General features: G+C 32.9%; 2 protein-coding genes across 2 annotated transcripts in view; both read left to right on the top strand.

Moving 5' to 3' along the window:
- The window catches only part of LOC107725087 (diamine acetyltransferase 1-like), a 6236-nt gene extending 530 nt beyond the window's left edge, over positions 1 to 5706 (top strand). The window contains exons 2-7 of the mRNA XM_016534230.1: positions 432 to 483; positions 570 to 653; positions 3249 to 3350; positions 3432 to 3472; positions 4446 to 4608; positions 5660 to 5706. Coding sequence (XP_016389716.1) covers positions 432 to 483; positions 570 to 653; positions 3249 to 3350; positions 3432 to 3472; positions 4446 to 4608; positions 5660 to 5706 — 489 coding nt within the window. The remainder of the gene's footprint in view (positions 1 to 431; positions 484 to 569; positions 654 to 3248; positions 3351 to 3431; positions 3473 to 4445; positions 4609 to 5659) is intronic.
- A 5289-nt stretch (positions 5707 to 10995) lies between these two features.
- Positions 10996 to 12752, top strand: part of LOC107725150 (diamine acetyltransferase 1-like) — a 3507-nt gene continuing 1750 nt past the window's right edge. Inside the window, exons 1-5 of the mRNA XM_016534314.1 lie at positions 10996 to 11252; positions 11366 to 11417; positions 11526 to 11609; positions 11855 to 11956; positions 12472 to 12512. Of these exons, the coding sequence (XP_016389800.1) occupies positions 11187 to 11252; positions 11366 to 11417; positions 11526 to 11609; positions 11855 to 11956; positions 12472 to 12512 (345 nt within the window). The 5' untranslated portion in view covers positions 10996 to 11186. The remainder of the gene's footprint in view (positions 11253 to 11365; positions 11418 to 11525; positions 11610 to 11854; positions 11957 to 12471; positions 12513 to 12752) is intronic.

Here is a 12752-nt window from a genome sequence, read left to right as displayed (position 1 = left end):
ATATATATATATGCAATATTTATGTATGCATGTATTTATTTATTGTTAGAATTATTTTTATTGGTTATTAATTTTATATTTATATTATTTCATTATAATTTGTAATTTATTAAAATCTATTTATTTAATTTATACTATTATTTATTTATTTATTTATAGTATTTATATTATGACTTTTATTGCTATTATTATTTATATTATTTAATGAGGGTAAAGAGTTCAGGCAGTTTAAAGCTGTGTAGCTACACTGTAAAATAAATATTTTTGATTATTATCCCTAGGTATAATGTTTTGTCATAAATTTTAGGTGATTTTTTTTTTTTTTTTTTTTTACCTTGAATTTTGTGATGATGAGTTGAGATCATGAGTCACAGTACTAGTTAGTAATCCCAATTTGATCATTTTCAAACCTGAATATGCTTGTTTCATAGGAACTGGCAAAATTTGAAGAAATGGAAGATCAAGTTATTCTTACTGAGAAAGGTAAGCAAGCACATTTAGAACTTTAGAATTTAGAATTTAGTAACTTGTGCTTCGCTCTTCTAATGGCTGGTTTTACTCCTGTATAGATCTGCTGGAGGATGGGTTTGGAGATCATCCGTTCTATCACTGTATCGTGGCTGACGTGCCCAAACAGCACCAGAGCGCCGACAGTAAGACTAAACCTGTGCTGCAGCTCTGTGATTCAGTGCACAATATGTCGTGCTGTTCTGCTTTTGTTTCCGTATCAGGTTGAAGTGAGCGCATCAGGAGAGTGTAAATTCCCACCCGCACTTGATTTACAGAGAGTCTTTGTGTGCATAAAGATGCAAAACTGTGTTTGGAAACACTTTGCACTGCAGCGTGCATGTTACACATTCTGTAAACATGAAGTGCATCTAGTTCATTACTACTAGTTCACCCAAAAATGAGATTTAAGGAATAGTTTTACAAATTCATACATTTTATAAATGTAGGCATATATGTGTGATTTTCTTGTTTAGTGTTTTTCTGGTTTTGATTTTTTTTTTTTTTTTCTTTAAATTAAGATACTTTTACTTGAGAAGCTTGTTTTCTGACATTTTTTGCTAATGAACAAGTGGATCATCTGATCACAAATAGATAAAATGATAAATAAAATAATACAATTATTAAATATAAGTAATAATAGCAATAAAAGTAATATAAATATTATAACTAAATATAAATAGCACAAATAAAATAAAACGATGATAGTATACTAAATTATAAATAACATAATTTATATAAAATAATGTAAATATAAAAGTATAACATGAATACATAATTAAAAAAATAATATAAATATAAAATAATAGTATATTTAATATAAGTAAATAGCAATAAAAAGACAGTCAAAACCTAGAAAGTCAATGAATATTTGTATTTGTATTTTTATTTTGTACATTTTTCCAAGAAAAAAAAGTTAAATATCAGTCAATAAAAGTAATAAAAATGATAAATAAAATCATTAAAAAATATCTGCCAATGGGCTCAGAAAAATTCAGTCCTGCCTAATTTAAACCTAATTTAGAGGAACAACTAGTTTATTTTACTGACCTCATTAGCAGACATTTCTTTTTTATTTTAGAAGTAAAGTCACTTAATTTTGAGATTTTTTTTTTAAATTTCAGAACACAAAACTAGTTGTCTTAAGTCATTTTGCTTCTCTAGTGAGTGCATCTTGATTTAAGACTGTTGTAAAATCATTTTATTGAATTAGAAAATAATTTTTTGCAGTGCAACATCTTAAATTTGGGTCTATTCCTACTGTACAAATTCAAAAAAGTTGGATTGTATTGCATATATAGTTCATATATCTCCTTTTTGGAGCTTGAGAGAAGTGGTCACTATTTGGGAATTCAAATTTTGGGAAATATGACGTTAGAGTGAGTAAATAATGCCAGGTATTCATGTTTGGGTGAACTTATTTATTGAAGTAACGCTGTAACATGAACACTGGAATCTGAAGTGTCTTTTTTTTTGTGAATCTCAACACAGAGAATTTGAGTTGTTTGACATTTGCCAAGAACGCTCATCCAATCCCCCTGTGTAATTTATTGTCTTCAGGCTACAGTCTCTTGCTTCGCCATGTACATTGCCCGTGGCGTGTACATGGATGGGCGGGGAGGTAACTGAAAGATCGCTTACAATAGCGTAACATATACAATGAACCAGAGGTAAGGCCACAACAGCTGGGACGTCCCAGCCTTACACCACACTACCATACGCCCCAAACTAACAGCTGTCTGCCAGACGCACCATACGGATGTGTCTCCATACTCACAGCTAGGGATGGGAATCGCAGGGAACGAACGATTCCATGAATCAATCTTTTAGAATTTTGAGGACAAACAAATGGACAATGTTTGGAAAACAATTCTAATTGCCATGACAACGGCAACGTTTCTTTTATAGCCACATTCCGTCCAAGTCTTTCTAGTTTGTTTTGATTCCCAGCCCTACTCTGCTGCACTGCAAAAATGATTTTCTTACTTAGTATTTTTGTCTTGTTTTCCAGTACAAATGTCTAAACATTCTTAAATCAAGATATGTTTACGTGAGAAGCAAAATGACATAAGATATTAAGAAAAAATGCATCAAAAATGACATAAGATATTAACCCTTGTGCGACCTTTTGGACATTTTTGTCCTTTTCAGTTTTGTTTTTTTGATCATTTTGCCTGTGTTATTGCCAACTGCAAACATTTTGGCACAGGTGTGTATTTTTATTGGAATTTTACTATTTTTTTTATGACAGTTTTTTGACATGGACATTTTTGTCCACTATGGACCTATGTGTAACTTTTTTACTGCTAGTGGAGTCCGAAAAATAAAATAATTTTATATATAATTATATATTGTAATAATTTTTATGTAATATACTTATATATATTAAATAAATGAAAAATATATTATATTATATTATTCTATATTATATTATGTTTCTCAAGTAATTGTACCTTCATTGGATATTTGTACTGGAAAACAAGACAAGATTGCTAAGATAATATTTTTGCAGCCTAGTATAAACGTTCAAATCAACATAATAAAAGTGAAAAGAAAAAGTGAAATGATGGTTTAATTGAAAATGTGACTGTGGTGTATGCGAGGGTTGTGATGCCAATAATCCCACCTGAAATTAATTTCAGCAAACCAAAGCAAATTGCAAAAACAACAGCGATTTTGTAGTCGCTAACTAATGCCTTTGTCTTGCTGGAAACAATAGAGTGATTGAAGTGTGTTTCCAGGTCATGTGATCATTGGCTTTGCCATGTATTATTTCACCTATGACCCCTGGATTGGGAAACTGCTCTACTTGGAGGACTTCTACGTCATGAAGGAGTTTCGAGGTATGAATGTGACCTTATATATTTATGTTATCAAATTGTCAGAGACACCGTCATGTAACACTTTCTCTCTATTAAAATTAGGTTTTGGAATTGGGTCTGAAATCCTGAAGAAACTGAGTCAGGTACGTTTAAATTTCCTTTATGCAACACCAAAAAGATCAATAACATCTGCTTCTATAGCCCATGAGGAAACTGTTCATGTATGTTGTTCAGATCACATAGTTACCCTTGTGAAAAAGAAGTGCGCTTAATTGTATTGAATGTGCACTTGCAGTGTACTTCAAATCTTATAAGCATATTTAAATAATATGTATGATAATATGTTATTAATTAAACAAAAGCCTACTTAAGCTCACTTTCATGACTATGTTTCTTAACACACTTGAGTACACTTTTAAAAGTGCACTTTGTAATAATGTCAAATTAAAGGTTTTACTTTAAAGTACACTTTAAATTGTTTTTTCAAAAGAAGTACATTAATTTGTTTTGATGTGTTCACTAACATGTAAAGTACTTGATTATAATTTTAACTGCAGTGTATTATTCAATATAAATTTTAAAGTTAATATATTTTAATTAAATACATTTCTGTGAGAAATATATTTAAAACATATCATACATGTCACAAGTATATTTTATTTAACCATAAATGTAAAGATGTACTTAAGTCCTACTTAAGTGGGTTAAAAAAAACTCTTAAGTTTGCATTTAATGGAATATAAATTTAACTGAAATACATTTGAATTTAATTGCAAGTAACATGTTTGCACTTAAATGTGTATTTTTTTTTTTAAGTATATACACTGTAAAAAAATATTTTTTCTGAGTGAAAATTGTTTCTACACCAATGTTTTTTTTTCCTGTGTATTTTTTTAAGTATGCTAAGTATGCTGTGTATTTTTTATTTTATTTATTTATTTCTTTTTTGCTGCGTTTTTCTTTTTCACCAGGGTACCAAAGCTCAAAGTTTACCATACTAGTTAATAATTAGTCCCAGGTTAATGATCCAGCATTATACAGCACCTCTAATCTTCTCCTGGCAGTATATCTTGTACTCAAATCAGTTTTCTCCAATCATTGACTGGTTTTCTGCAGACGGCGGTCAGGACTCGATGCAGCAGCATGCACTTCATCGTGGCGGAGTGGAACAAACCCTCCATCGACTTCTACAAGCGGCGCGGAGCGTCTGATCTCTCGCTGGAGGAAGGATGGAGGCTCTTCAAGATCGACAAGCAGAACCTGCTCAAGCTTCTGGCTAGTAACCCAACCGCTGGGTCAAAACAACCCAATTGCTGGGTTTGTCCCTATTTTACCCAGCACTGGGTTGTATTTAACCCAGCATTTTTTAGAGTGTGTGATTGACCCTCTGGTGCTGGTGTCCACTGAAGTGGACACATCCAAAACCATTAATTCTTACCCATAATTCTCTGTGAATGTCCCCTTTATATGTCATTGCGTTTTTACAAGTTTAAAATAGCTACTTTCTTCAGATGTGTAATTCTCTTAAAATAAGTTATTTTGAAAGATTATATTCTTGTTTTTTTAAAAGGATACATTAAGATTTCTTCTTTTCCTTTGTGATTTAATAATTCATGCATCAGAGACTTTCTGCTTATCATGCAATGCACTGATGTTTATATAGACGTGGCATATTTACTTCTCTGTATACTTCAAGCTTAAATTATACTGAAAAATTAAAATAAAACATTTAAATTAGAACAATTTTTTTTTTATATGAGATCAAATTTTTCCCAATGTAATACTTAGCAACAATTCTACTAAGGCAAGTGTTGGGGGTAACACATTACAAGTAGTGCAAGTTACGTAATCAAGTTAATAGTAAAGTAATGCATTACTTTTTAATTTAAGTTACTTTTTCAAATAAGTAATGTCAGTTACTTTGTTGTCCCATTTATTAACTGACAGCTCTCCTGTCCCCATGTTAAGAGAAATCGGGAGTACAGAGGTGTTGTGTGCGCTGCTGCGTGAACATGATGTTACTGTAATTTAGATTAAATATGAACATGCATTTACTCATCTCACCTGCACAAAAACAGATTCAGTGTTCTTCAAAATGAATAAAAACTGTGAAATGCAAACTCCGAATATGACGCAAACCTGCAAAAATTAAATGTTAATAACACAAATATCCTTCACATATATTCCCATTTTTGCTGCTGACCTTTGATGATCCAGTTCAAGCATACTAATAGACAAAAATGGCTTTAGATAAACAAAACATTTGTGTTTGTTGGCTTTCTTTCTTTTTAATTACGGAAGAATGTTGAACTTTCTTCTCCTGCATCCAGTTCTTCATGCAGTCCAGAATGGCAGCACAGCTGAAAGGTTTGTCTGAGCTGCAGCCTCTGCTTTACAGAAATTCATTTACATTTCCTTCAGCCTGAGGCATATTCAATCAATTCTCTTTAGGTGTGAAAGGGCTTTTACGTTTGCCAAAAATAAAATTTTTATATTAAAAACAAACCAGCAAGATCAGTCCAGATGAGAAATAGCACAAAAGTAACGAAATGCATTACTTTCCATAAAAAGTAATACGAATTTATTCACATTCTGAATGGATTATAGCCTAGAAAGCGTGCAAAGAGTGCTCCCCTTATAATCACTAAAAAGCTGTCACTCATCTTAGCTCATTGCAATCTCAGGAAGCTCCATTATAATCAATGAAGCTCTAAACGGCACAATTAATCTCTTATTTACATCGTGCCTACCTTTGTTTTGTTATAGCTAATGAGAGGATTCGCGAGCAAACAGAACTCAGCGTTGAACTTTTGTGAGGTGAGTGGATTCTAGCGTAAACACCTCTGATTGGCCATTGTGTTCTAGAAATCAACAGATAAGTCTGTGATTGGCTACATTTCTCAATGCTGCAAAAGCGTTGTAAATAGAAACCTATGACCAGTGGATGAAAAACCCCGCCCCTCAGGTTAAATGTTTGTGACGTAGGACACTGGGGCTGTTTCAAAAAGCATTTTTTGAGGTCAACTTCTTTGGTAAACTGCAGTTTTAAGCAGTAAATGCTCAGCAATGGTGTTGACTGATACATTTGCACATAGTTTTAGGCATATTAAAAACACCAGACATGTTTGTTTTATTTACAACTTTACAGTATATTTTTTTCCCCCTGTCTGTTTTATTAGAGGTGTTTGCTCATATTTAGGATTTGAACAAATGTCTAACAGTAAATATTAAAGTTATCCTGAAAGCATTGCTCAGTCCAGCTGTTTACAGTATGTGAAGTGGGAGTGTGAGAGATTCCTGAGACATTCCCGGGAACAGAGCCAAACTGAATGAGAGGTGCATGCTTATTTGTAAAGGCCTGTCCATTATTGCATATTGCATATAAACACTGTAATTCAACTCATGATGTTTTTTTCTTAGACAGTCATCATCAGTGATGCAGGCTTTCTTTCTTAAATGTCACAGTTGTGCGTTTGTCTGGACTAAAGGAAACACAAAGCTGTGAAAATAACAATGCCTTCCTGCCCGGTGACCTCTAAGACATCCGCACGCCTTAAGATGTTTATTACAACTTTTTCAATAGGTCAATACCTTATTTTCCAGATATAAGAAAAATGCATAAGTGCTTATGTTGGGTCGAGGGTGCTGGAAAATGACTCAATATCCATGTCGTCAGAGGAAACCACCTATAAGTCTCTCAGACAAGAATTCCGACTGAGAGCGGATGTGAATGAGTCAGTGCCGATTATATCCCATTCACAAATACAGTCCGGCTCATGGGCTGAAACTGGAACCGGATAAACACCAGAGATGCTTGTGCACATGCTGCTGTACATGTTCAGAGGTAGTAGTTTGTAGTTTCTTAACCCTGAGAAGCTTGACATCAAATAATAGTCAGAAAAAAATTCAATTAATTTAAAATATATTTTTGATAATAATATTATATTTTAGAAAGTTTGCATATGTTTTACATATCATATTTGATACATCAGTCTGTTATAGTATATGATATAGTGAAAACACCTATTTTTTTCAGAGGCCCAAACTAAGCAAAAATCAGCAATTTGGTGCAAATGTTGATATTTATATAATGAAATTCTGATGCTTGTAATGTAAGTCAGTGTAAATCAAAATATAGCAGATACTTACATAAAATCACTCTATAACTCTAATATGTCTTAGTAAGATGATATTTAAATGCTTCGTTTTGATGATCCAAACATATAATGCAATGCAATCCAATAATGATTAAGATATGAACAAATAAATGTTCCTCAAAAGCCTGATGATCATACTGTAAGTGATACTCACACTTGAACATGATTTTTCTATTATCTACTCATAATCAAGTAAATCTAAATTTAGATTACTGCAGTCCAGTAAATGTTCATTTTGATATATTACTAATAATATCAAGGTTATTCTTACATTTCAATCAGTAAAGATTTCACAGCAAAAAGACACATGAACCATGAGCTGAATGTGGACTTTTGTATAATTATACCTACATAAAATTCATAATTTAGAGGCTTTAGAACTGTGTGCATCCAATATCATACAGTAACCTCTTTGGGGTTAAATCATATATCAACAAAGCATTTGTAGCATCATATTGTATTACTAGCTTTGTGCTTTAAGTTTGCACTGCATGCACATTGCATTGCATAAAATATGCATTTTGCATTGCAAAGACAAATCTAACTTTACTCTTGGAGTAAACATTGTGCACATCCACTATTTGACACTTTAAACGATAATGCGTAGGCAATTTCACATCTATCCTCTATGGTGCATAAAATGCTATTCAATTTCTTAGACTGATCATAGCTTTTTAAGGCAAGGTGAATAATATTCTTAAGTTATTTAAGGTTACTCTGCCTTTGAAATGTCTATAATTGCACACACAGCAATGATGCATCAATATCTAATAGTGGCATCAATCTCCATTATGCCGTGTTTATCAATAGTTGCTCATCCAAAGATCTGTTTCACATTTCTAAGGAGACACACTGACAAAAATAGCATCAGCACCATTTGGTAACAATAACAGCATCTCTAAATCTAAAAACAAAGCCTCATTGTCACCTTTGTTTAAATACAAATGATAAATATGGGAATATTATTTTAATATATCCTGTTTTCCCCCAACAGTGCATTCGCCTTTGAAGTCTACAATATTTACGTCATATAACAATTTCCTCCTGCTCTATTCTTGTGAATGAACAAACAGCATTTGATCTCACACATTTGTAAAGTTTCCATGGCTGTTTCTGCAGACGACATAAACACGTGCAAGTTTGCACACTAAGAATGTGAGTAAATGAAAGCAGAATTTTTATGTTTGAGTGAACTATTCATTTCAAATCTAGCTTAGCTGCCAATTATGAAATCACATGCAACTAAAAAATTAAGTTGGAGGTAAAAATCTGTGATGTCAGTTTTCCAGATTACACTGCAGAGCTAACCATCTGTCATCAACCTTAATGAGCAAAGCATGAAAACATCATAACTAACAGAACGCAGGCCTACAATCACACAGAAGATTGCATTCCCAAGTACAAGCTAGCACTTTTGTTTGGCAACAGCCTTTTGTGCAAACTGTGAAATATGTTGTTCCTGTCTTGGCTTGATATTATGACACCTAAGGGCGAGCTGTAACCCACAGGAGACTTTATTTCTCTTTGTGCTGCTGTCAAATGACATTCTTGTTTTTGTCTGAAAACAACTTCCAGTGTTCAAGGTCCCTATAAAAAAGTATTGTAATGATAGTAGTTGTGCCCCAAATTACGCACTATGGACTTATTCTATGTACTCAACTGTCTAGTGTATGAATAAGGTTATGTTATCATCATTGACATCAGTGTCAACATGTTGTCAACATCGGAGTCTGATTGCTTTTTCCAGTTATTTAAGTGCATCATCTGGGCAGTGTGTGAACACACTAATACATTATTTATACAAAAAAAAAACAGGATAGAATAGTGCATAAGTATGCAAATTGGGGCACACCTAGTATGTGACAATGCTACTGTACTTTGATATGGTTCAAAAATCTAAAACCACACTGAAAATCTGAGATTAAACTCCAAATTAAACCAATTTTGAAATATTTAAAACAACAGGTTAAAAAAAAAAAACAAAGCAATGTTTGCGGTGTTCCTGCATGGCTTTGACCAACATATGTCGCTAGCGTGCTGTCACTCTTGCGTTGCGCATGCGTCGAGTAAGTCTTTTTGTGTGCGTGTGTGTGTGTGTGTGTGTGGATTAGGCTAACTGGTTTTGTGCTCCAGGGTCACATATGACTTATTCTATGTACTGTGTACTCAACTGTCTAGTGTATGAATAAGGTTATGTTATCATCATTGACATCAGTGTCAACATGTTGTCAACATCGGAGTCTGATTGCTTTTTCCAGTTATTTAAGTGCATCATCTGGGCAGTGTGTGAACACACTAATACATTATTTATACAAAAAAAAAAACAGGATAGAATAGTGCATAAGTATGCAAATTGGGGCACACCTAGTATGTGACAATGCTACTGTACTTTGATATGGTTCAAAAATCTAAAACCACACTGAAAATCTGAGATTAAACTCCAAATTAAACCAATTTTGAAATATTTAAAACAACAGGTTAAAAAAAAATATATAAAAAAATATTTAGTGTGCTAGACAATATGGTATGGAAGCCCGTTTCCGCCACAGTTGAGAAAAAATATAATTCTGTAAGTCATAATAATGAGAAACTTTCTCGTAATGATGATTTAGCCTAATCCACACACACACACACACACACAAAAAAGACTCTCGACGCATGCGCAACGCAAGAGTGACAGCCTAAGTCATTATTACGAGAAAGTTTCTCAATATAACGAGATACTAAGTCATAATTTTGAGAAAGTTTCTCATTATTATGACTTACAGAATTATATTTTTTCTCAACTGTGGCGGAAACGGGCTTCCATAATATGGTCATCAGATTTTCATGTCAGTTTTTCCATTTAACTTTTAACTCTAATTGTTGTGCATTCAAATTATATTATAATTAAAATGTATACTTAAAATTCAACTATCTATTAAAAATACTATAATAAATACTGTAACTGATTGTTAATAAAATTGTATTATACATATAATTAGTTATTATTAATTATTTATTAAATTAATAATTATTTATTTGACTTAGTTGTTTTGATTGATTTATTATTATTTACAATTTATTGATTTATTAATACAATCAATTATAATAATTTTGTTAGCAGCTGCATTTAATCTTTCACTCATTGTTGTGCTAACAGTGAACTTAATTTATTTTACTATTTTAACTTAATCAATTATGATATTTTGTTTGCAGTGGTTTGTGTTCTCTCAAGGGCCCAAAAAGAGCTTATGAAACTAGTTGCAAGTCTGAAATATTTATAAACGGACACAATCCGTGCCTCATGTTTCACTGGTTGGCGGCCTTGACACAATATCCGACAGCCCTTCTTCTTTGTTCTGGTTCGTACTGGTTATCCTTCTTCTTCTTCTTCTCCTTCTTGGCTTTTAACGGCGGCTGGCAACCAGCGTGTACTGGTTATCCTGCTGTAGCCTACTACTGATGTGAGTCAGATCTACTCAGCACTTCCGGTTGCTGACGTCAGAGCGCCGCGCCTATAAATAGCGCAGGAGCTCAGTTCTCACTCACACAGACAAAGCGCTTCCTGCGACTTCAGACTTAATGTGATGCTGATAGGGCGAGAAACCCAGACTTTCTGCTGAGGGTAGCCCCCTTGGAACCGAATGAAGAAACAGATCTTACTACTTTTCACATACCGAGGACTAGTAAGAAAAGGGAAGAAGAGTAAAAGAAGAAAATGGCCAGTTTTATATTACGGAAAGCCGAGCCCAAGGACGTGTCTGACATACTGCGACTCATAAAGGTAAAAACACGACTACGGCGCACGCGTATGACGGTGTTTTAAAACAATTATTCGTTGACGGTGTTTACATGTTGATGTTTGCGAAATAATATACGCTATTTAATTAATTCTAGGAACTTGCGAAGTTTGAGGAAATGGAGGAACAGGTCGTCCTGACCGAGAAAGGTGGGCCTACAGACCGTTATTCGTTCTTCGAATTCAAACCTTATGCTTTCCGTGTATAATATATGAATGTATATGATTATGTATGATTATTATTTGTTTATTTTTCAGAGCTGCTCGAGGACGGTTTCGGAGATCATCCGTTTTATCACTGCGTCGTCGCTGAAGTACCGAAAGATAAACAGTCCGTTGAAGGCAAGCCAAAAACATCAGTGTTCACTTGGTTACAAAAACGCCTATCTATATCATGGATGCGGTGCTGTTACAGTTAATGCTACGTTTGTGATGGAAATGTTACAGTTTATCTTTCTGCGTCATGCGTTAGTGGTGACGTAAGAGCCGCTGAATCAGAATCCCCTAACTTTCCTCTTTCTCTTCTCTTCTCTTGAACCGCTTTAACCCTGGTGTACTAACATCCTCGTGTATGATTTCCTCATCAGGTTATACAGTAGTTGGCTTTGCTATGTACTACTTCACCTATGACCCCTGGATTGGGAAGCTGCTTTATCTGGAGGACTTCTATGTGATGAAGGAGTTCAGAGGTCTGAAGTGATGCCACCTGTTTCCACTTAGTATATGCATTTTTCTAATTATAGTAACTGTAACCGTATGTATTACTATTAAGAATTATATGTTGATTTTAATACACACGCACAATATTTTATTTATAGTAATGGCAATATTAATAATTAGTGTTGTTTCCACTTAGTATATGCATTTTTCTAATTATAGTAACTGTAACCGTATGTATTACTATTAAGAATTATATGTTGATTTTAATACACACGCACAATATTTTATTTATAGTAATAGCAATATTAATAATTAGTGTTATAATACTGATATAATTCTTATATCATCATACTATTATTATTTGTTATAAAAACTGAAAATATTATATAATAATAATAATTATATATATATGTGTGCGTGTATGTATTTCTCATAAAATAATGTATTCTAATAAAAAAAACAAAAAAAAACAATAGTAACTTGGGTTCTTTAACAAGAATATTCGTTCCTTTTTATTTATATATTTTTTGCTGCTTCCTTTCAGGTTATGGGATTGGCTCTGAAATCCTGAAGATGCTGAGTGAGGTACTTATAAATCACTACAACCTAAATTTAAATTGTAAAATTTACAAAATAATAAAATAAAAAATTAAATGGGTATTTAAAATAATTTAGAGAACAGTTTTGTTATATGATAATAATCTATTCTAGGCCTACTTTCTCGTGTGTAGATCAATGAAACATTTATTATTTGGTTTTTATTGAATTTTTCAAAAACGGAGGAAGTGACGTACTTTTTTTTTTTTTTTTTTTTTTTTTTTTTTT

Source organism: Sinocyclocheilus rhinocerous, unplaced genomic scaffold (assembly GCF_001515625.1).
Source record: "Sinocyclocheilus rhinocerous isolate Xijiao unplaced genomic scaffold, SAMN03320098_v1.1 scaffold1295, whole genome shotgun sequence".
Classification (NCBI taxonomy): domain Eukaryota; kingdom Metazoa; phylum Chordata; class Actinopteri; order Cypriniformes; family Cyprinidae; genus Sinocyclocheilus; species Sinocyclocheilus rhinocerous.
Note: the sequence above shows the minus strand (reverse complement) of the source record. Positions and strands in the feature narration are given on the sequence as shown.